Source organism: Schistocerca americana, chromosome 3 (assembly GCF_021461395.2).
Source record: "Schistocerca americana isolate TAMUIC-IGC-003095 chromosome 3, iqSchAmer2.1, whole genome shotgun sequence".
In the NCBI taxonomy this organism is placed as follows: domain Eukaryota; kingdom Metazoa; phylum Arthropoda; class Insecta; order Orthoptera; family Acrididae; genus Schistocerca; species Schistocerca americana.
The window spans coordinates 737,047,451-737,072,448 of NC_060121.1; the positions used below are offsets into that span (position 1 = coordinate 737,047,451).

At 46.6% G+C, this 24,998-nt stretch overlaps 1 protein-coding gene across 1 annotated transcript in view; it reads right to left on the bottom strand.

Annotated features, from left to right (window-relative positions):
* The window catches only part of LOC124606686 (pyridoxal phosphate homeostasis protein), a 95,472-nt gene that overhangs the window by 43,145 nt on the left and 27,329 nt on the right, over window positions 1-24,998 (bottom strand). The window contains exon 4 of the mRNA XM_047138705.1: window positions 22,752-22,894. Coding sequence (XP_046994661.1) covers window positions 22,752-22,894 — 143 coding nt within the window. The remainder of the gene's footprint in view (window positions 1-22,751; window positions 22,895-24,998) is intronic.

Consider the following 24,998-nt stretch of genomic DNA (forward strand, 5'->3'; position numbering starts at 1 on the left):
ACTCCGCAACACATTAAAACCTCCACCCTAAAAGCACTAGGGTGGAGGACACAGAGGGACAAAGGACACACAGTAAAACTTAGATCAAATGATGAAACCCACCCTCAAGAATCAAACATAAAACTAAATCAGCCAGTGAGGCGTTGTCAACTAAAATTAGTGGCAACGAGTCCAGTAAACGAAGATTTCGTTGCAGGGCAGTCAAAGTGGGACAGTGCACCAGAATATGGGCCACTGTCAACCGGGCACCACACCAACTCTGGGGCAGGTCTTCCAAGCATGGCCAATGCGGAGCGGGCAGAGAGCCACAGAGTCCCAGCAAGAGGACCACATGGAGGACTGCCACACATTCATAGTCTCCTTAATGGCAAGCAGATTGTTGTGCATACTGAGACTGTGCCATTCCATCTGCAAACGCCGAAAAACCTGGTGGCGTAAAAACGAACGCAGGTCAATCATTAAAATGCCGATTTCCATAAGCAGTTTCCATGTGGCCTGTTTGGCCAGTTGTCAGCACATTCGTTGTCCGGGATTCCGACATGTCCTGGGCTCCACACAACCACCACAGAACGACCGGAGCATTGCAGGGCCAAGATGAACTCCTGGATAGTCGCTACCAGGATGATGAGGATAGCACTGGTCAATAGCTTGCAGGCTGCTCAAGGAGTCAGTACACAGAAGAAACTACTCCCCAGGGCATGAACGAATGTGCTCAAGAGCACGAGATATAGCCATAAGCTCTGCAGTGAAAACACTGCAGCCCTTGGGCAAGGATGCTGTTCAATATGGCCTCTATGGATATACGCGAAGCTGACACGACCTTCAGCAATCGAGCAGTCAGCGTAAACCACTTCATGGCCTCGTACATGTCAAGAATTGAGAGGAAGTGAAAGTGGAGAGCCATGGGGTGAACTGAGACCTCTGGCCATGTGATAGGTCCAGGCGAAGCCGCATCCTAGGTGCACACCATGGAGGTATACGCGAATGGACCTCTAGTATAGGTGGTAAAGGCAAGGACTCCAGTTCAGATACAAGGGATCGGACGCGAACTGCAATTGTAAGCTCTGACCTGGCCCACCAATGCGGGAATGAACCGCCAAGGGTGGCAAACGCAAACAGTACTTTGGATGCGCACAAGAATTACGAGGGCAGTTCAATAAGTAATGCAACACATTTTTTTTCTGAAACAGGGGTTGTTTTATTCAGCATTGAAATACACCAGGTTATTCCCCAATCTTTTAGCTACACAACACTATTTTTCAACGTAATCTCCATTCAATCCTACGGCCTTACGCCACCTTGAAATGAGGGCCTGTATGCCTGCACGGTACCATTCCACTGATCGATGTCGGAGCCAACGTCGTACTGCATCAATAACTACTTCTTCATCCGCGTAGTGCCTCCCACGGATTGCGTCCTTCATTGGGCCAAACATATGGAAATCCGACGGTGCGAGATCGGGGCTGTAGGGTGCATGAGGAAGAACAGTCCACTGAAGTTTTGTGAGCTCCTCTCGGGTGCGAAGACTTGTGTGAGGTCTTGCGTTGTCATGAAGAAGGAGAAGTTCGTTCAGATTTTTGTCCCTATGAACACGCTGAAGTCGTTTCTTCAATTTCTGAAGAGTAGCACAATACACTTCAGAGTTGATCGTTTGACCATGGGGAAGGACATCGAACAGAATGACCCCTTCAGCGTCCCAGAAGACTGTAACCATGACTTTACCCCGGCTGAGGGTATGGCTTTAAACTTTCTCTTGGTAGTGGAGTGGGTGTGGCGCCACTCCATAGATTGCCGTTTTGTTTCAGGTTCGAAGTGATGAACCCATGTTTCATCGCCTGTAACAATCTTTGACAAGAAATTGTCACCCTCAGCCACATGACGAGCAAGCAATTCCGCACAGATGGTTCTCCTTTGCTCTTTATGGTGTTCGGTTAGACAACGAGGGACCCAGCGGGAACAAACGTTTGAATATCCCAACTGGTGAACAATTGTGACAGCACTACCAACAGAGATGTCAAGTTGAGCACTGAGTTGTTTGATGGTGATCCGTCGATCATCTCGAACGAGTGTGTTCGCACGCTCCGCCATTGCAGGAGTCACAGCTGTGCACGGCCGGCCCGCACGCGGGAGATCAGACAGTCTTGCTTGACCTTGCGGCGATGATGACACACGCTTTGCCCAACGACTCACCGTGCTTTTGTCCACTGCCAGATCACCGTAGACATTCTGCAAGCGCCTATGAATATCTGAGATGCCCTGGTTTTCCGCCAAAAGAAACTCGATCACTGCCCGTTGTTTGCAATGCACATCCGTTACAGACGCCATTTTAACAGATCCGTACAGCGCTGCCACCTGTCGGAAGTCAATGAAAGTATACGAGACGAAGCAGGAATGTTTGAAAATATTCCACAAGAAATTTCCGGTTTTTTCAACCAAAATTGGCCGAGAAAAAAAATGTGTTGCATTACTTATTGAACTGCCCTCGTACGAACATGTCCAACGTGACTGGCGAGCAGTTGCGCATGCCTGACCAGCAATGGAGGGACTCCAGCTTCCGCCAAGACACAGGTCACCGGACTCGTCCCAAAAGCTTCCATCGCTATTCTAACGCCACAACGGTGCACTGGGTCGAGTAAACACAATGCTGATGGCGCCACCAAACCATAAACCAGACTCCCATAGTCAAGGCGGGTTTGAACAAGGGGTCCGTAGAGCTGCAGGACCATAGAGCGACATGCACCCCCAGTTGGTGTTGCTCAGGCAGTGGAACGCATTGACATGCTGCCAGCACTTCCACTCAGGCTGACAAAGGTGAGGAAGCCTAGTCAATCGGGTGTCAAAAACCAGTCCTAAGAATCAGTAAGTCTCCACTACAATGAGGGGATCATCAGTAAAGTAAAGTTCTGGTTCCGCACGAATGGTACGACGCCATCAGAAGTGCATAACACACAACTTTCCGGCTGAAAACTGGAAGCCGTGGACTAGAGCCCATGACTGCACCTTGTGGGTGGCTCCTCTGGAGGCGCTGCTCAGCAACAACAGTACTGGAGCAGCAGTATGAAATACAGAAGTCGTCTGCATACAGAGAAGATGAGACTGAGGGCCCGACAGCTGCTGCTAGACCGTTAATGGCCACTAAAAATAAAGAGACACTCAATACGGAGCTCTGCGGGATTCCATTCTCCTGAATATGGATGGAACTATGGAAGTCACTGATTTGGACACGGAAAGTATGGAGCGACAGGAAGTTTTGGATAAAACCAGGAGCGGGCCCTGAAGACCCCGCTCATACTATGTGGCAAGGATAGAATGTCACCATGGCGTGTTGTATGCTTTACGCAAGTTGAAAAAGATGGCAACCAGATGTTGGCATCTGGAAAAGGTTGTTCGGATGGCAGACTTGAGGGACACAAGATCATCAGTGGTAGAGCAATCCTGGTGGAAAACTCCCTCGCACGGAGCCAGTAAGCAACATGAGTCCAGGACCCAACCCAACCATTGACACACCATACGTTCCAGCAGCTTACAAAGAAAGTTGGTGAGGCTGATAGCTATCCACATGAAGTGGGTTTTTGCCAGGTTTGAGCACTGGTATGATGGTGCTCTCCCGCCAGTGCAATGGAAAGGCACCATCGCACCAGATCCGGTTGAAGATCACAAGGAGATGTCGCTTGTAGTCAGAATAGAGATGTTTAATCATCCAACTGTGGCTCCAATTTAGCCCAGGAGCTGTGTAGAGGCGATGTGCAAGGGCACTGAGGAGCTCCCACTCTGTAAATGGGGCGTTATAGGATTCACTGTGGTGTGTAGTGAATGAGAGGACTTTCCCTTCCATTCACTGTTTGAGAGTGCGAAAGGCTGGGGGTAATCTTCCAATGCAGACTGATCTTTGCCCAGACTTGGGAAAGTGACGTATGGCACCCAATGGTCGGGACATTGTTGTTACCTACTCAGCAGCAACATCGATGGCACCTTGTGGGGAAGATTCAGTGGTGACAGCAGAGGTGAAGGCTTCCCAGTCTGCCTTGTTTAACGCCAAACTGGGCAGGCGTCTTTGGGCCTGACACCGGGGCAGTGACAGTAAGATGGGGAAGTGGTCACTACCACACAGGTCATCATGTGCTCTCCAGTGGATAGATGGGAGAAGGACAGGACTGCAAACTGAGAGATCAATGGGCGAATATGTGCCATGTGTCACATTGAAATGTGTGGGGACGCCTGTATTTAAGAGGCAGAGGTCGAGTTGTGACAGTAAATTTTCAACATCTCTGCCTCGTACAGTAAGCATGGCGCCACCCGACAAGCAGTTATGCGCGTTAAAATCTCCCAAAAGTATTTTCTATTTAGGGAATTGATCAATCAGTGCAGCCAATGCGCTCAGGGGTACTGTGCCATCTGGAGGAAAATATACGTTGCCGACAGTTATTTCCTGCATCGTCCTTAACCTGACAGTCACAGCTTCAAGAGAGGTTTGTAAGGGGCACAGGTTCACCGCATATTGAGTTCAGGACATAGAAACAAACTCCACCTGACACTATTATAGTCACCAAAGTTCTTGTAATATCCCCTGTAGCCATGGAGGGCAGAGGTCTGTATTGCCGGGAACCAAGTTTCCTGGAGGGCAATGCAGAAAGCAGGTGTAAAGCTTCAGAGTTGACGTTGCTCAGCCAGGTGGTGGAGAAAACACCCGCAATTCAACTGGAGGATGGTGTTACCGTGAGGCTGAGAAGGCATAAAGTGCGCAAGGAGACAGGTTATGCCTCAGGGTCACCTGGTGCCACCGACTGAGTATTTGTAGCCATTTCTATGGTGGATGAGGTATCAGTGAGATCAGGTCCGCTGGAGACGCTAAGATCTCCACTGCACAATTGGTAGGGAGTGGCTACCACAGGGCCCTTTTTCTTAGCAGATTTCTTTGTTTGCTTGCCCTGTCACTTCTCTTTAGGGGCTTGCTGGGAGGACTTCTCTGAAAGAGCTTCAGGCACGGAGGAAGACCGTGAAGCTCTTCATCCAGCAGCTTTTGGTTCCTTGAGCCACAGGCGAGGGTCCACCGTGGCATTAGTAGAGACCTTGGGAGAGAGGACCCCCAAGGGACCCCTTTTGCATATGGGGAGCCAGAGGAGGCTGTTGCTTCTCCAGCAGAGGGGAGGGGACCAATGTCACCTGCGACTGGGGGGGACCTTGCTCCTGATGTAGATGTGTTGGGAGCAATGGAGGAAAATTTGCACCCTATCACCAAGGGGACGTGTGTATTCTGCTAGCCTGGAGGGCCCACTGTTCATGGCACAGAGTGAGAAACCACTGGCACTTGGGACGGCGATGGTGACGTAGGCGCAGCCTATGTCGACATCAACTGAATGGGGTGTAATATTTCAAATTTATGTTTAGCCTCTGTATAAGTCAACCAGTCCCCGGTCTTTTACTCCATGATTTTCCACTCCTTTTGGAGTACTGGGCAGTCTGGCAAGCAGGTGGAGTGGTGCTCTCCACAGCTGATGCAAGTGGGAGGAGGTGCACATGGAGTATCTGGATACAGTGGATGTCCACAGTCTCGACATGCAGCGCTTGAACTGCAGCGGGAAGACATGTGCCCGAACTTCCAGCACTTAAAGCACCGCATAGGGGAAGGTACGTATGGTTTATCGTCACAGCGGTAAACCATGAACACCCCATCATTCTAAATTGGCGCGGCACTCATCAGACTGCAAGAGGAGATCGCAATGGAAAATGACCCCCTGGACCATGTTGAGGCTTTTATGGGGAGTGAGGGAAACAGAAATATCACCCACCTTATCAAAGGCAAGTAACACTTGGGATTGGGCTGGGGATGCTGTCTGAATCAAGACTGCACCGTTTCGCATCTTTGACAACGTTGTCACTTCTCCAAACTTATCCTCAAGGTGTTCAACGAAAAATTGAGGCTTCGTAGGTAGAAAGGAGTCCCCATCAGTTCTGCTACAGACTAAAAACTGAGGTGAATATGGCTCTCTCTGTTCTGTAGCCCTATGTTCTTCCCACGGTGTAACGAGGGAGGGAAATGATTTAGGGTCATACCTGTCGGCACTGTATTCGATCTCGTCCTCCTTAGACACTGCTGGTGCCGTACGGTCACCAACAAGAGATGAGTTAGTCCACTTCATTGCGGGTCATCTGTCCTGATGCCACCCACTCCAATCAGGGTCTCTCCCGACGGGTGCCACCCAGCCACAGCAAAGGCCAACTGACAATGAGCATTGCCAGGAGTCCAAATGCCCCAGGAAGACAGGCATCCACCCCTTGGCATACGTGGGGAGTTTACAGCTCAGGCATCAGCAGTGCGATCCCTGTGTTGTCAGGGGGCTACTACCAAATGGGTATATGACAGCTCCACCACAACACACTGGCTACCGTGCTGGATATTGGGCACAGAGAAATACAATATTGTTATGGAGGTGAAAGAGGACAGGAGACAACGGAAGAAGATATACCCTGGAAACTGTCCTCGCCCAAATAGTTTAATCACAGATGGAGACTAAAAGCCATGACAAGATCCAGGACATCGAATCTAAGGGCACTATGGACAACTAGTGCACCACCTAAGGCGTCCTTCCCAATATGGCCCCACTTCTGTACAATTTTGAAAGTGGCAGGTCAAACCATAGAATGGGACCTGAACTCATATGGCCGAAAAGTGTGGAACTCCTTTTAGCTGCCTCTTACGACACGCAGGAACACCTCAGGCCTACTCTAACTCCCGGACCTGTAGGGGGCAACACTTCATGTCTACTTTTTTCTTCCATTACTGCTGCAACACTTCATATCTACTGTTTTCTTCCATTACTGCTGCGGTGAAGCTAAATGTTGCAAGTTGTGTTGGTAATGCCAACTGTGGATTACGTCAGCATTTCCTCTCTCTCGTCTCCTCTCTTCACAATCGTCTAAAATGTTCCATTAACTCCACCACCACTGTGTCTTTTGTTCCACTTACAACTCATTCAGTCACATCAAATGGGACAAAGTGAAGCAAAACGTCAAGTAAGAACTTAGAATCGAGGTAAACCTTACTAGGGAGAAATGTCAAATTGGGGAATTTTGATCTCCTGAGCTTTTCACAGTGGCTACGAATTTATGGTGTAGAATCACAAAAAACATAAAATTAGAGAACGTAAAATCGAAGTTCCAATTTATTTACATAAAGTCTTGAGTTATATTCAGGAATGTAAATTGCATCATGGGAGGATCACCAGATAGGCAGTTTATTTACAGCAGTTTGATTACACAGTAGAGTAAATTAAAGAGAGAGAATGTTATTGCTGGTGCGTTCTCTAGGTTATCAGTGAGGGTGGTGATAACCATACTAGGTTGATTCTTAAGTTCTTTCAGTTCTAGTCTGGCATGCTGTCATTTCGAGATAGTGGGACTGACTTCAGAGAATTTGTGCTCAAGCTAGAGAGGGTTCTTGGTTCACTTTATAGGCAGTACCAGAAATTAGATATGTGGTGACTTCAATATTAATTTTGTATATGACTGTGCAAGAGAAAGGATGTTGGTGGATCTCCTAAATTAATATGATCTGATGCAGACTGTTTTTTCCAACTAGGGTGCAGGGGAACAGTAGCACAGCCACAAACAACATTTTTATTCATTCTTCATTACTAGATGGGCATCCTGTTACTAAAAAGGTGAATAGCCTTTCAGACCATGATGCACAAATTTTAACACTAAAAGGCTTTTGTACTCAAACAAATGTCAACTATAATTACAAACTACGTAGGCACATTAATGGCAATAGTTTTTTAAACCTCGCGAAGGAACACAAGTGGCAGGATGTTTATAGTGTCTATAACAGATGACAAATATAATGCTTTCCTTAAAACATTTCTCATGCTCTTTGAGAGTTGCTTTTTCCATTAGAATATTCTACATGGGGTACTAGCAATAAATGGCAGCCTGGGTGGCTGACTAGTGGGATAAGGATATCATGTAGAACAAAGTGGGAAATATATAGGGTGGTCCATCTGAAGTTTCGGACGAGATTATCTAGAAAACTATACATTACGTAAAAGTAATGGATAAGACAAGTTTGTAAGCTCAAAAGGGGGACATTAAATGATACTACATGTGACCCCCAGCCCTCGCCCCCTCGGGTAGGGCAACTTTTAAATCTTAAATGGAAATCCCCATTTTTATTGTAGATTCGGATTCTCCATAAACAAGTAATCAAGTTTTGTCTTAAACATTTTCCTTAACCATTGATAGATGGCGCTGAAATGGAGAAAAATTAGAAGTGGGGAAGAACTCCGATTTATTTAGTATGATCCAAGGAGGACACATCAAATCCATACAAAATGTGCACCAATTCTTTCATTACGCCAAATTAAGCTATTTTTTTACAAAATGGAGGGAGGTGGAATGGTATTAAAATCTCGTTAGGGAACTCTTCACAATCGCATTACTCACCCGACTGTGACGCTACTGTGGCCAAACTGCGAACTATGGCTCAGTATAAAGGTCAGTGCAATGCGATTAGACATCTTTTCACTTTCAGATTGTGAACCATAAACATCAACTAACAAAAGTAAATTATTCTTTAGTGAAACGTGGCTCACTATCCTCCTACAGAGATTGTGGATATGATAAGTTTAGGTGAATGCCATAACAATTACACTGCAGCTACGCAGTTGTACACAGATCATTTCCCAAACAGACGACATCCAAGCGAAAACGTTATTTGAAATTGCACTCAACGAGCTCGAAATAGATACATGCTCCGTCCACCTCATCATTGCAAATGCAATGAAAATGACGTTCGTACCCTTACCGTTCTCGCCTTTGTTCAACTGGATCCTGAAATTAATAGTTGTGCGATTCAGAGACAAACTGAAAAAGTGAAATCAACTGTTTCGAGGATTTTGAAGGCACATAAACATCATGCGTATCTTATCACACTCTCACAGCCATTAACGCCAAAAGATACGCAAATACGTGTGCATTTCTGCCAATGGGCCTTGGAAATGATAAGAGGTGACAATGATTTATTTTAGATACATTATGTTCACCGATGAAGCCACATTCAAAAACAATGGCGAATTAAATCGTCATGATAGTCATTATTGGTCCCCTGTCAATCCACACTAGCGCAGACCTGTTGACTATCGACACAAATGGTCGTTAACGGTCTGGTGTGGAATTTTAAACGGTTACTTCATAGGACCGTATTTTTTTGACCGAAATGTTACTGGGGAATCTTCTCCACGATGATTTGTTGGAACTAATGGAAGATGTTGATTTAGAACCTAGGCAACGAATGTGGTTCCACCAGGGCGGAGCAGCTCCCCATTATGCTAAAAATGTGTGGAACATTTTAAATTTATGCTGCCCTGGTAGGTGGATAGGACGCGGCGGGCCAATTCAGTGGCCTCCGCATTCACCAGACCTAACATCTCCCAATTTTTTCTTGTGGGATTATTTAAAAAATACTGTTTATGAAAGACAGCCCACAGCCAGAAAGAGCATGTGCAACCATACCACGGGATGTGCAGCTCAAAACTGTGGACAACTTTCGCATACGATTGACTTTATGCATTGAAGCAAATAGGGGTAATTTTTAACAATGTCTTTGTGGCTAATTTCATTAATTAAGGTCCCCAAATTGTGAGAGGAAAGGGTACTCACACTAATGAAGCACCCCATGGGATCATCATTCTACTATGTCCATGTCGTCATTCCTGGGTAACGCTAAAAGTAGGATACAATACATTTTGTACAAAAATAGCATAATTTAGCGTAACGAAAGAATTGATGCACATTTTTTACCGATTTGATGCGTCTTTCACGGATAATTCTAAATAAATCAAGAGTTATTCCCAATTTAACGTTTTACTCGACTTCAATGCCATCTGTCAATGGTTTAAAAAATGTTTCAGAGAAAACTTTATTACTTTTTTATGGAGAATCCGAATCTGCAATAAAAAATGGGTGTTTCCAGTTAAGACTTGAAAGTTGCCACTGGTCCCATCCAAGCGGGCAGGGGCTGGGGGTCACATGTAGTATCATTTGATGTCCCCTTTGAGCTTACGAACTTTTCTTACCCACTATTTTTACCGACGTATGGTGGTGGTTGTTGGGATGTTTAAGGGGGACTAAACAGCTAAGGTCATCAGTCCCCCATTCCAAAAACAGGCGAGACAAATTCGCGGAGCAGGTAAATCCCCAAGGGGAAGGAGAATCCCCCCCAGGCACTGAAAGAACACAAATTAGGCAACGAACACTACAGACAAGAAGAGTACAGATGAACACCAGACAGATAGAAACAGAAGAAAAGAAGATGGCCGGAGACTGGTTGACTGACCAAAAAAAAAGGGGAAAGAGTCAACCATCTGACTACACACTAAAATCTGCAACCAAATATGACAGACTCGAGGACAACAGACACAGAAAGGGAAAGGGGCAGGACCTCCCTAAATGGAACCATAAAAAGGACTACCACGGATAAAATTTAAAACGTCGTCAGCCATGGAGGCATCGTCGCATAAAACCAATGGCAAAGTGCCCGGGAGATTAAAAGACTGCCGGAGGGTTTGCAGTTGGGGACACTCCAACAAAATGTGGGCGACCGTCAGCCGGGACCCACACCGACACGAGGGGGGGGGGGGGGGGGGGGGGGGGATATCCTCCTGACGCAAAAGGTGGCCGTGCGTCAGGTAGGTATGGCCGATGCGGAGCCGACACAGGATGACAGAGTCCCTGCGAGAAGACCGCAGGCAGGACTGCCACACATCGGTCGTCACCTTAACAGCCCGCAGTTTATTCAGGGATGTCAGGCCACGCCACTCATCAGCCCACATCCCAAGCACCTTACGGCGCAACACAAACTGCTGATCTTGAGCCGGGAGGCCGATCTCCAAAGCTGGGGCGTCGATCGCCCCTTTGGCCAGCCTGTCGACACGTTCGTTCCCCGGGATGCCAACGTGACCTTGCGTCCAAACAAAGACCACCGAACGACCAGAGCGGGTAATGGCGGAAACAGACTCCCGAATAGAGGATACCAGAGGAGAAGAGGGATAGCAGCGGTCGATGGCCTGGAGGGTGCTCAGGGAGTCACTGCAGATGACGATGGACGTACCTGAGCAGGAACGCATATGCTCAAGAGCGCGCAATATAGCCACCAGCTCTGCAGTAAAAATACTGCAGCCAGCCGGCAAGGAGCACTGTTCAACATGGGCAGTGTGGGCAAAAGCGTAGGCAGTGCGACCATCAACCAGGGAACCATCATTGTAGACAGTCTCACAGCCCGAAAATGAACCGAGGAGCGCAAGAAAACAGCTACGGTGGGCCACAGGCGGAACCGAGTCCTTGGGTCCCTGTGCCAAGTCCAGACGGATGGACGGCCAGGGCAAACACCAGGGAGGCGTAGGTGCACAGACCCGGAAGGGAGGCAGAAGAGGGAAAGACCCCACTTCCGACAGTAGGGACTGGACGCGGACAGCTATGGAAAGCCCAGACCGAGGTCGCTGGTCGGGCAGATGGGGGAACATGGCAGGGAAAAGCAGGCGATGATTGGGATGGCCCAGCGAGCAATGCAAGTGGACAGCATAGTTGGCGAACAGCCAATGGCGGCGAATCCGCAGCGGGGGAACCCCGGCCTCCACCAGTAGACTATCCACGGGGCTCGTACGGAAAGCCCCAGTTGCAAGCCGAACCCCACAGTGGTGTATGGGGTCTAACAATGTCAAGACTGAGGGTGATGCAGACCCATAGGCCAGGCTCCCATAATCAAGCCTGGACTGCACAAGGGCTCTGTACAATCGCAACAGCGTGCAGCGATCGGCACCCCAAGACGTGTGGCTCAAGCAGCGGAGGGCGTTGAGGTGCCGCCAGCACTTTTGCTTCAGCTGAGTAGTATGAGGAACCCATGTGAGCCGGGCATCAAAGACGAGTCCTAAGAAGCGGCAAGTGTCCACCACTTCAAGCAGGTGGCCGTCGAGGTTAAGTTCAGAATGAGGGTGGACCGTCCGACGTCTGCAGAAGTGCATAACGAGTCTTGGCTGCAGAGAACTGAAAACCATGAGTCAGAGCCCATGAAACTGCCTTGCGAACGGCTACTTGCAGCCTGCGTTCGGCGACTCCCATAGTCGTGGAGCTAAAGGAGATGCAGAAGTCGTCGGCATACAAAGAAGGAGACACCGACGACCCCACGGCTGCAGCCAGACCATTAATGGCCACTAGAAATAAGGAGACGCTCAACACCGAGCCCTGCGGGACCCCATTTTCCTGTGTATAAGATGAACTAGAGGCGGCACCGACTTGCACCTGGAAAGAGCAGCGCAAGAGAAAGGTTTGAAGAAAAGCCGGGAGCCGACCACGAAGACCCCACTCATGCAACGTGGCAAGGATGTGATGCCTCCATGTGGTGTCATATGCCTTCCGCAGATCAAAAAATACAGCAACGAGATGCTGACGCCGGGCAAAGGCCATACGAATAGCAGATTCCAGCCGCACCAAATTGTCCGCGGCAGACTGGCCCCGACGGAAGCCACCCTGGGATGGAGCGAGGAGACCGCGTGACTCAAGAACCCAACACAAACACCGCCCCACCATACATTCGAGCAATTTGCACAAAACGTTGGTGAGGGTAATGGGACGATAGCTATCCACCGCCAGTGGGTCCGCACCGGGCTTCAAGATGGGGACAATAACACCCTCTTGCCATTCCGACGGGAACACGCCCTCGCTCCAAATGCGATTAAAGATGGTGAGGATGTGTCTCTGGCAGTCCCTGGAGAGATGCTTCAGATCTGCGCGTGGATGCAGTCTGGTCCTTGTGCTGTATCAGGGCAATCGGCGAGGGCAGCGAGGAATTCCCTCTCGCTGAAAGGAGCATTGTACTTTTCAGAACGACACGTGTGGAATGATAACTGCGTCCGCTCGGCTCGCTCCTTTAGAGAGTGAAAGGCGGGGGGATAAGTTTCAGTCGCAGAGCTCTTAGCAAAGTGCACAGCAAGGTGTTCAGCAATGGCGGCAGCATCCGTGCAGACAGCGCTGTCCAAGGAGAGCCCAGGGACACCCATAGGGGTCTGGTATCCATAAATCCGCCGGATCCGGGACCACACGAGCGAGGGGGAGACACGGGAGCCAAAGGATGAGACATACCTCTCCCAGCACTCCTGCTTACGCCGTGCAATAAGACGACGGGCCAAGGCACGGAGCCTCTTAAAGGCGATGAGGGTCTCCAGAGACGGGTGCCGCCTATGACACTGGAGAGCCCGCCTACGGTCGCGAATAGCCTCAGCAATCTCCGGCGACCACCAGGGTACAGCCTTCCTCTGAGGGAGTCCAGAAGAGCGGGGGATGGCAGCCTCGGCCACCGAAATGATTGATGTGGTTAAGACACGGACCACCTCGTCAATGTCACCCTGTGGGGGAGACTCAATGGTTGCAGCGGAAGTAAAAGCCAGCCAGTCAGCCCTGTGGAGAGCCCAGCGGGGCAGGCGCCCAGAAGAATGACACTGGGGCAGTGACAAATAGATGGGAAAATGGTCACTACCACACAGGTCAGGATGCACTCTCCAGTGGAGGGATGGGAAAAGTCCGGGGCTGCAAAGAGAGAGATCGATGGCCGAGAACGAGCCATGGGCCACACTGAAATGCGTGGGAGCACGAGTATTCAAGAGGCTAAGGTCGAGCTGAGCCAACATGTTCCACGGCACGACCGCGGTCATCGGAGACAGTCCCACCCCATAGAGGGTTGTGGGCATTTAAATCACCCAGAAGCAGCAATGGTGGCGGAAGCTGAGCCAGCAGCGCAGCCAAGACATGTCGGGGGAGCTCCCCATCCGGAGGAATGTAAACAGAGCAAACAGTAATAGCTGGCGAGAGCTCAACCCTGACAGCGACTGCCTCTAAAGGCGTCAGAAGGGGTACTGGCGAGCTACAGACAGAGTGGTGAACAAAGAGGCAAACTCCACCTGACGCTCGTTGACAGGCAGCACGGTTCTTATAGTATCCCGATAACCGCGAAGGGCGGGGGTCCGCATTGCTGGAAACCAAGTTTCCTGCAGAGCAATGCAGAGAACAGGGGAAGCACTCAGAAGCATCCGGAGCTCAGGCAGGTGGCGGAAATAACCGCCGCAATTCCACTGCAGAATGGAAGCAGTAAGGGACTGAGAGGGCGTGAAGGCAACTAAGAGGCAGATGGCGCCTCAGAGCCAACTGTCGCCACCGAGAAAGAGTCAGCTGTGGCCATAGGAAAGGCCCCCGAGTGTTCCGTGAGGGCGAGATCCGCGGCAGAGGCGAGGATCTCCACCTCATCACCGGAGCCAGGACTATGTACAGCAGGCGGCACTGAAACCGCCGGAACGTCCTTCTTCTTGGACACATTCCGTTCCTTCTTCTCGCGTCTGCCCTTAGGGTGAGAGGGCTGGGAGAGCTGCTCTGAAGGAGCGTCGGAGGCCGACGATGACGCAGAAGCCCTACGACCAGCAGGTGGCGGAACCTTCAGCCACTGGCTGACATCCTGCTGGGTAGGAGAAGAAACAGAGGAAGGGAGAGCCCCGAGTGACCCCTTCCGCGAGAGAGGAACCGGCAGAGGCCACGCCGGCGGAGAAAGAGAGGGAGGGGTAGAGCCCCCCCGTTGTGGAGCAGATGTCACTCCCGAAGTAAGCGTGGGGGGGAGCGACAGAAGAGGGTTTGCCCCCAACTGCTAAGGGGGCAACAGAGGAAGGCTTGCCCCCAGACACGAGGGGGCAGACAGAGATGCACGGCCCCGAGGGCCCACTGAAGGCGGCACAGATGAGGTGACAACCGTCGCTCGCGTGGGCGACGATAACGTGGCTGCAGCATAAGATGTTTGAAGGGAAGCAGGATATAACCTTTCATATTTCAGTTTTGCGTCTCGATAAGTAAGCCGGTCCAGGGTCTTAAATTCCATTATCTTCCGCTCCTTATGAAGAACGGGGCAATCCAGCAGGCATGGAGAGTGGTGCTACCCACAGTTGACACATACAGGCGGAGGCGCACATGGAGAATCGGGATGAGAGGGGCGTCCGGAATCTCGACATGTGGCGCTGGATGGGCAACGGGAGGACATATGCCCGAACTTCCAGCACTGGAAGCACCGCATCGGGGGAGGGACGAATGGCTTGACGTCACAATGGTAAACCATTACCTTGACCTTCTCGGGCAAGACATCACCCTCGAAGGCCAAGATAAAGGCACCGGTGGCCACCCTGTTAGTCTTGGGTCCTCTGTGTACACGACGGACAAAATGGACAAAATGTACACCACGTCGTTCCAAGTCGGCTCTCAGCTCGTCATCGGATTGTAACAAGAGGTCACGATGGTAAATAATCCCCTGGATCATATTTAAGCTACTGTGGGGAGCGACGGTAACAGGGACGTCACCCAGCTTATCACACAAGAGCAACGCTCGTGACTGGGCTGGGGAGGATGTCTTGAGGAGGATGGACCCATTCCTCATTTTAGACAACCCCACCACTTCCCCAAACTTATCCTCCAGGTGTTCCACAAAAAATAGAGGCTTCGTCATAAGAAAGGAGTCACCATCAGTCCTGCTGCAGACAAGGTATTGCGGTATGTAAGGCTCCCGCTTGGCACTAGATCTGCGTCCCTCCCATGGCGCAGCCAACGAGGCGAACGACTGAGGGTCATATGGCGCAGCATCAAACTCAACTCTGCCTCGCTTAGAGACGCTGGTGGCCGTGTGACCACCAGCTTGGTGGGATTTATTGCGCTTCATTGCGCCACATCCGCCCAGATGCCACCTACTCTGAACGAGGGCTCTCGCCAAGGGCGCCACCCAGCCAAAGCAACGAGTACCTGGCCGATATCCCGTTGCCCGGAGTCCCCGTGCCCCAGACAAGATGGGCACATACTCTTTGGCATGCGTGGGGAGGAAACAGCTCTGGCATCTGTAGTGCGATCCCTGCGTGGTCAGGGGGCTACCACCGAGAGGGTACATGACGACCCCACCACAACGGACTGGCTACTGTGCTGGATTTTAGGTGTTGAAAGGGTCCACAGTTGTCGGGGGCGCTAAGAAGGGAATTGCGCACAAGACGAGAAGGAGGCAACCCAGAAGACGTTGGGTGTAAATCCCACCACACGACAATAGGGAGCATGCAAGATGGTGGTGCATGATAGACCAATAGAAAAACACCATGTAAGGCGTCCTTCCCCAAATGGCACGCACTAACAACGAACATTTGGAAAAATGGAGGTCAAACCCAAGAGGGGACCATCAAATTAAAGCCGAAATGTTTGAGACTCCTTTTAGTCGCCTCTTATGACAGGCAGGAATACCGCGGGCCTATTCTTACCCCCGAACCCGCAGGGGGCTACCGATGTATAGTTTTCGAGATAATCTCATCTGAAACTTCAGATGGACCACCCTGTATAAAAGGTCAGAAGTAGTCACAATCAAGCTACAGTGGCTCATTAACAATCAGTATTGTAAGGTGCTTAAAAATGCTATTAGAAAGGCAAAGACTATGCAGTACTCAAATAGGATAGCTAATTCACAGGCTAAAATTAAAACCATATGGTCAGTTTTGAAGGAAGTGTCTGGTCACCAGCAGAATATCGACAGTATAGTCAGTTCGTAGTAAAAATATTTCTGTAACTGCTAAGTCAGATATATGTACAGTATTTAACAATCATTTTCTGAGCGTTGCTGATGAATTAAATAAAAATTTAGTTTCCACGGGGAATCGTAAATCTCTTGGAAAATGCCTTTTCAAGCCTGATGTCTGAAATACTCCTCTGTGATACTGACGGGGAGATTGAGTCAATAATTAAATAACTGAAGACTAAGGACTCTCATGGATATGATGGGAGTGCCCAGCAGAATATTAAAGTACTATGCTGCACATGTTTGCCCTGTACTTATCCATATTTGTAATATTTCCTTTAAGAATGGTCTGTTTCCTGAATGATTGAAGTACTCAGTAGTAAAGCCTCTTTATAAAAAGGGAGACATGGATAATGTACACAATTTTAGACCTATTTCTATGCATCATCAGTGTTTACTAAAGTTATTGAAAAGGCTGTGTATGTAAGGATAATTGATCGTTTTGTATCAAGATTTGCTACCAAATGTACAGTTCAGCTTTAGAAGTAGTTTAACAAGTGAAAATGCTATATTCTCTTTTCTCTTTGAAATACTGGATGGATTAAACAAAAGGTTTCGAATGCTAGGAATATTTTTTTTTTTGCTTTAAATAAGTCGTTTGTGTTGATCACAAAATATTACTCAAGTTGGATAAGGGGAATAGCTCACAATTGGTTCACCTCTTACTTTAACAACAGACAGCAAAAGGTCATTATTCACAGTGTTGAGAATGGCTATGATGTTGGGTCCAAGTGGGGTATGGTCAAATGGGGGGTGCCCCAGGCATTCGCGTTGGGGCCACTCCTGTTCCTTAGTTATCTAAATGATATGCCGTCTAGTATTACAGGTAACTCTAAAATATTTCTGTTTGCTGATGACACTAGCTTGGTAGTAAAGGATGTTGTGTGCAACATTGGCTCGGTTTCAAATAGTGCAGTTCATGACCTAAGTTTATGGCTTGTAGAGAATAAACTAACACTAAATCGCAGTAAGACTCAGTTTTTACAGTTTCTAACACAATTCAACAAAACCTGACATTTTAATTTCACAGAATGGGCATATGATTAGCGAAACTGAACAGTTCAAATTTCTAGGTGTTCAGACAGATAGTAAACTGTTGTGGGAGACCCATGTTCAGGATCTTGTTCAAAGACTTAATACTTCCATTTTTACTATTTGGACAGTGTCTGAAGTAAGTGATTGTTCGACACTGAAGTTAGTCTACTTTGCTCATTTTCATTCGCTTATGTCATATGGTATTATATTTTGGGGTACTCTTCCCATTCTAAAAGGATATTTTTGCCTCAGAAATAGGCACTTCGGGCAGTGAGTGGTGTGGGTTCGCGAAACTCTTGTTGACACCTGTTCACTAGTCTGTGTAGTTTGACATCGCCCTCTCAATACATATACAAAGTGTGATTGGAAAGTTTTAAGAATGGGCTTGTAATTGTACAATGGTGGTACTTACATGCTACTGTGATGCATCTCCTTCAAAATAGTCCCCTTCTGACTGAACACACTGACTCCAATGGTGTTTCCACTTTTGGAAACATTCCTGAAGTGTGTTAAGGATGCTCTCTGTATTTGCCTGGATGTCTTCAATCGAGTCCAATCGCTTCCCTTTCAGTGAAAATTTCACTTTAGGAAACAGGTAGTCTGCAGAGGACAAATCAGTGGAATATGGCAGTTGTGGAAGCACAGGAATTTTGAATTTAGTCAAAAATTCAACAATGGAGAAGGCATGATGAGCCAGAGCACTCAACTCCTGTCTTTCCACAATGTAGACCTTTTCTTCCACACCTTTTCGTCCAAGCACTCATTGACACAGTTTTAGTATTCCTGGTTAATTGTCCGTCCTCCAGAGGTAAATTCATGATGCACAATACCGGCAGGATTAAAAGTCACCAACATTGTCTTCACCTTTGACCGACTTTGCCATGCTTCTTTCAGTCACGGTGAACCTCTTCTTCCACTGCTCCTTCCACTGCGAAGACTGTACTTTGGTTTCATGATCATATCCATATATCCATGATTCGTTACCTGTAATTACCCTATTTAACAAATCTGGGTGTTTTTAGTCCAATTAATCAGTTCTTGGCATACTACAGGTTGGCATTGTCTCTGGTCACTTGACAACACTTTTGGAATGAATTTTCCGGACACTCGACCCATGTTCAGATCTTCAGTTAAAACTGACTGAACTGCATAGAAACTTAGTTTATCAGCCATCTGTACAATCAGAGCACACTAAGTTGTGAAAATTCACATTTTCATTTGTTTTTGAGGTGGAAGGATGGCCAGACCGTGGTTCATCTTCAAATGATTCGCGGCCATTTTTAAATCTGTTGAACCAGACCAAAACATTTGACTGGCTCATACAATTATCTCCAAATCTTTTTTTAATAGTTCGTAAGTCTCAGAAGCTAATTTTCCAATTTTAAAACAAAATTTCACACAAACACGTTGGTCCGTTTTTATGTCCATTTTCACGCAGACAGAATCAGGCAACAAGCCCTAACAGAACCTCACTCTCCAGCTGTCACAACAAACTGAATAAAGAAAATGCAGTTTCCTGTCAGAGGGTGTTCCAGGACAAGGCTATGACTCACTCCCCACCCTCTGTGTATCTGCCTGCCAAACCAGTAAGCAATAGCGGATCCATTCTTAAAGCTTTCCAATCACACCTTGTATATTCTTTACTGTTGTTTCTTGTTATCAATATCAGCTTATTCCCATGAATTAACAGTTTTCACTCAGTTAATACTCGGCAGAAATCAAGTCTGCATTTGGATCGGACTTCCTTAACTCTTGTGCAGAAAGGTGTGCAGTATGCTGCTGCATCCATTGTCAATAAACTACCACTAGAATCCAAAAATTTTAGCAGTAATCCACATGCTTTCAAATCAAAATTGAAGGGTTTCCTCATGGGTCACTCCTATTCTGTTGAGGAGTTTCTTGAAAAATTAAGCTGATTCTTGATGTGTTGTTGATTGTTTACTTAAACTTCTGGCTTGACTTTTTTGGGTTCATAAACATTTTGTTTCATCTATTATTACTTTTATGTTGTAATTTCATGTACTGACACGTCCCATGACCTTTGAGATTTGCTCATCAATTTGGTCCTACGGAACTAGACGTGTACATAAATAAACAGAAAATGAAGTGCCAAGTGGAGAAATCAGAACATTTCTGACAGCCTTCTGTTTGAGTTCAATAGCCAGGTGACAGCAGCGGAGGCAGCCAGAAACATTTACTCTGCATATGGAGATAATGCCACTGGACAGTGCACAACAAGAAAATAGTTTCCTAATCTTACAGAGGATTGTTTTGACATTAGCGACTCTCCATGTTCAGGAAGACCTTCTGGGTTTAATAAAGATTAAATAAACTTATCAATCCACAATGATCCACGTCAGTGTGCTCGAGAACTGGCAAATGTGATGAACAGTGGTCTTTCCACCACTGTGCAACATATGCATGCAATTCAACAATAAAGTGTATGAGTACAGCATGCTCTAAGCTAAAATCACAAAAATCAGTGAGTGGCCACAAGTGCACCTCTGATTGCTCATTATCAATTGGTTTGTGAACAACACCAACCTCTCCTACCCTGCATCATTACTGGTGACAAGAATTGGTGTCTTTATACTAACATAAGGAAAAGAAAGCAATGGTTGAGCTCAAACAAAGCAGCAACTCTATGTACAAAGATCTGTGTGCATCCACAAAGAAAAGTATGCATCAGGTGGAATAGCAATGTTGTGTGTACTACAAACTGCTTCCCTGAGGTGTAACCATCACTGCTGACAATTACTGTGAACAACTGAGATGTCCTACAGAGAAAATCCATGAAGAATGATCAGGAAGACTGTGTAAGTAATGCTCCACAAAGATAACACCTGCCCCCATTACACTACACTGACAAAAAAACAGTAAACAGAATTATACACTGTTGTAAATAGTGAAGGGGAATATATTACTGAAGACAAAGCCTATGTTGTGTTTATTAAACTTATGGAAAAATGCTAAAAATGTATGCACCACCACAATGTAAGTACAAGCTGAAAGTGCACTTACAGTGTCCACAATTCTGCTGCTGCATGTTGCTATTAGCAATTCATCAATGTTCACCATAGCCAAACAGGTCTGAATGTACAGTACTCAATCAGAATCACACAATTCTATTAATCTTGGTTGTCAAAAATATCCCCCCCGCTCCCCCCCCCCCCCCCAACTCTCCCCACCAAATATGCCATGATTTTTGAGCAATAATGAAATCTTATAATCTTTGTTGTTATTTGTGATTTGATTGCTGTTTCTTCTTCTTCTTCTCCTCCTCCTCCTCCTCCTCCTCCTCCTCCTCCTCCTCCTCCTCGACCACTCCTAGATGTGCTGCAGTTTTCAAGGTGGTGGTTAGAGTGGCACCACTAAGCACAGCTTCAACCGATAAAAGTGAAATGAGCAACAAAGATATTGCCACTTTTAACATAAATGATTTCCAAAGTGGTGGTTATGATGAGACCATGAAACTCAGCTTAAAATGCTATGAGTGAAACAAAATAACAGCTAATTGCATTTACAAAGCATAGGAAACAAAGAAGCAATGTGACTGGCTATCTACATCTGACTTATGATTCTTTGTGTTCACTTATCATTCATCCTGTGAACAGTTACCAAAAGCAGGATGCAACATAGAAGTGTCAACACTGTAAGTGCACTTTTACCCACAGCAAACACACTGCCCAATCTCAATGCATGCAATGAAATCTCTGAATCTGGAAGAAATCGAGGGCGCACAATACATGGACGGAAGAGTGAGAAAACAGGCATTGAGGCTGCCAGTGCTATAATTTTCAACTGGCTCCTCCTTTAAATCATGGTTTAGGACTGGACTTGCAGTAGGTATACAACATCCATCACGGAAACTTCTCCAATTCCAGAATGAGATTTTCACTCTGCAGCGGAGTGTGCGCTGATATGAAACTTCCTGGGAGATTAAAACTGTGTGCCCGACCGAGATTCGAACTAAGGACCTTTGCCTTTCGCAGGCAAGTGCTCTACCAACTGAGCTACCGAAGCACGACTCACGCCCGGTACTCACAGCTTTACTTCTGTCAGTACCTCGTCTCCTACCTTCCAAACTTTACAGAAGCTCTCCTGCGAACCTTGCTTCGGTAGCTCAGTTGGTAGAGCACTTGCCCGCGAAAGGCAAAGGTCCCGAGTTCGAGTCTCGGTCGGGCACACAGTTTTAATCTGCCAGGAAGTTTCACTTCTCCAATTAATACCGCAGATATATCACAGACTCCCAAACTTGTTCAAGCAATTGAACATAAGCTAATTTAAATCTCATATCCTTTTCACGTGAGCAATATTACAGTCATCAGGTCACAATGCGCAAGACACTACACAATTTAAAAGGTTGTTTCCTACAACAACAAACACCATTCTCTCATCACAAAACAGACAACTTAACACAAGTATATATTTTGTGTAGGTGATAACTCCACTGCTCATAAGTATTTGAAAAACATGTAGCAGCTGCCGCCAAGATCTACTGATAAATAATTCCAGTCAGGTATCTCATTTACCAAAAAGTAGAACACACAAGTTACATTTCATATATAACTGTCAATGCAACGTTATGTGGTGCACATGCTCACAAAATCTACCAAAGTCAGGAAGGACGTGACATACTAACGGGTTCCGTGAGCATGTACGTCCACATACTGTTCCACTGACAGTTAAAAGTATCTTGTGTATTCTCTCCGTCAGTATGCAGGATACTGAAAGATAACATGCAGAACATGCAGATCAAAGCAGCTCCTGACACTTGAAATATGTTTTTCAAGAACTTGCATAAGCATTACAGATATTTCTTAATTGTATCTTGCACGTATAACTGAGTGTCTATATTCACAAAGAGTTTTCAGAACAATTTCCACTAAATGTTTTTCCCTGCCTCAACCTATATGAGCAATGTTTGTTGTTATTTAGCAAGATGTGTGGTTAAGATCTTAACAGCTACAATATGTCCTGTGTATTCTTCCACATTTTTTAAATCTTCAGATGTACCACATGTGCTTGCTTCACTGTATGTACATCAAACCTCAATAAAAATAAATAAATGAGTAAAAGCAGAACTTACAAGAAAATCAGGATTTGGGCCCAAAGCTGTATCATAGCCATATATGCCAATAGTCATCAAACCAACAAATTCCAGATTCTGACAAAAACCTTTAACGTATTTTACGAGTGACACAGCCTCTTCTGGTTCACATCCACTTTTCTCTGGAAAAATTAAGCCAATGTCAGAATCTATAGATTATAGGAATATCAAAAGTTGTAAGCTTAATGAAGACAACTTTCAAAATTATAAAACTAAATATATATACTGTAATAAAAGTAAAAGGTACAATCAGGCTAGTTATTAGTGTCGAATGCTAGCCAATTACAAAGTATATTAATTGCAGGAAGTGAGCATTTCATATAAGCTATGTTAAAAATACATTCTTTAGTACATTAGATGGAATCAATACTTTATATTTTTCTGCACCACAAATAAGTGAAGCCATGGTTTTGGGGAGTTCTTGAAATTTTGCATGGCTATGGCCAGAAGGTAGAAGTAAGCAACCAGAGGATACATCGGGTAGTGCGCACTGGCAATGTTGATATCAAGTTAATGGTTCTGCAAGGCAGGTTTATGACACCACTCACGGGCGAAGAAGCACAGCCCAGCAGGCACTACAATCAAATGTGGAGATGAGTGTGGAGTAATCAGGCACAACACAGGGCACTGATACACTATGAAAAACTTGTACGTTGCAGCTACAGCAGCACTTAATCTGTACGCAGGGGCCAGAGAAAGCTTATGTTATAATTATTAAGGAACACTCCAGTCATCCCCTCCAGAGAGACTATGTCAGAGGTGTAGGAAAAGGAGTATAAATAAGGGAGCCCAGAGACTCAAGGCAAGCAGCCATGTTGCTATTCTGTCTGCGTCTGGAACTGGAGAGAACAACTATTGTTTAACATACAGGCCAACCACTATGACCAACGGACCACTGAATCAACCACCACACACTGCTTTATAGACAAGCCACAGCTGTAGCGGAGTGCATCCAAAACTTGGCTCTGCACTGGTGTGGGGAGCATGTGCGCTGATGCCCAATTGCATGCCGCACTGCCATTGCCTGGATCAGCAGAGGCAGTATGTTTTCTTCCATGGAATAAATTCAATGCCATATTTGCCTATTTATCTCTGCACGCCCCGGCGTGATCCACCCCTCTCTCCCAAACCGTATCTGTCAATTATCCTGTTGCATTATACCCCACAAGGCTGAGAGTCCTAACCATTTAGTGCCAAGAATGCTCGTTTCACTTCCCAACATGAAAAGTTAGGCTGCAATGTGTTCAATCACTTCCGGTGCTACCATTTGGTGAGAGTGTTGGTTTTGGTGAGTGAGCCATTGGCACTTGACATGAATTTGGTGGTATCAGCTCAGCACAATGTGGTGTGGTGAGTCTGGCTTAATTTATGTTATTTTTCGTGTTTTCTCTTGGTGTCAGAGTTAATTGTGTGAGCTAGGGCATGCAATGTTAAGTGTTACTTTTGTGAAGCCACAGGAAACTGTGTACTTATCTGTGTTTACAGGTAATGGTGGACATGATAATTTAGTGTCAGCAAGGTGCCCATTTGTAATTTGTCTGGACACAATTTGCCTTGTACCAGACCTACAGTAGCTGCTTGTTCTGTGTGTATGCGAACTGGTTATCTGGCAGGTAGTAGTACCACCGAGTGTAGGTGGGTGGTGATTTGCTGGAAGAATCAATTTGTGGTTAGGTTTTCGTGTGTAAGGTGGTTAAATGGGAGTTTGTTTTTTTCTTTTTCTTTTTTAACTGTTGAATTAAGGTAGAAGTAGAGCATGCAAAATGGTGGAAACACGTACTGCTACTACCACAGATGCAGTTCTTGCTTTAACTCTGTGATTGCACATGTTAACAGAGAAACTGGGGCAAGAGAGATAGAGAAATTTTGAACTTAATAGTGAGCTAGAGGCTGGGAAAGTGAGTCTGATTCAGCTGCAATTGGAGTCAGATGAAAATAAGGCTGGACTGAGAATGCCTTCTGTTCCATATGACCTGCATTAATTAATCCCTTTTTGGGCAAGGCAATGGAGGACAAGGCACTTTTTATTAAGGATGTAGGGATGCTGTGGAAGCACATGGGTGGTAAGATGAGATAACCCCACATGTTGCTAGTATGTAGTTCGCAGGGGACACCCAAAAAACAAACTTTTGAGAGTGGGCTGCTAGACTGTGCCAGCAATAACAAAAGCAAAACAGTGTGTTTTGTTTGTTAGAAATTAAGTACTTTGTCAGTGCAGTTCAACAA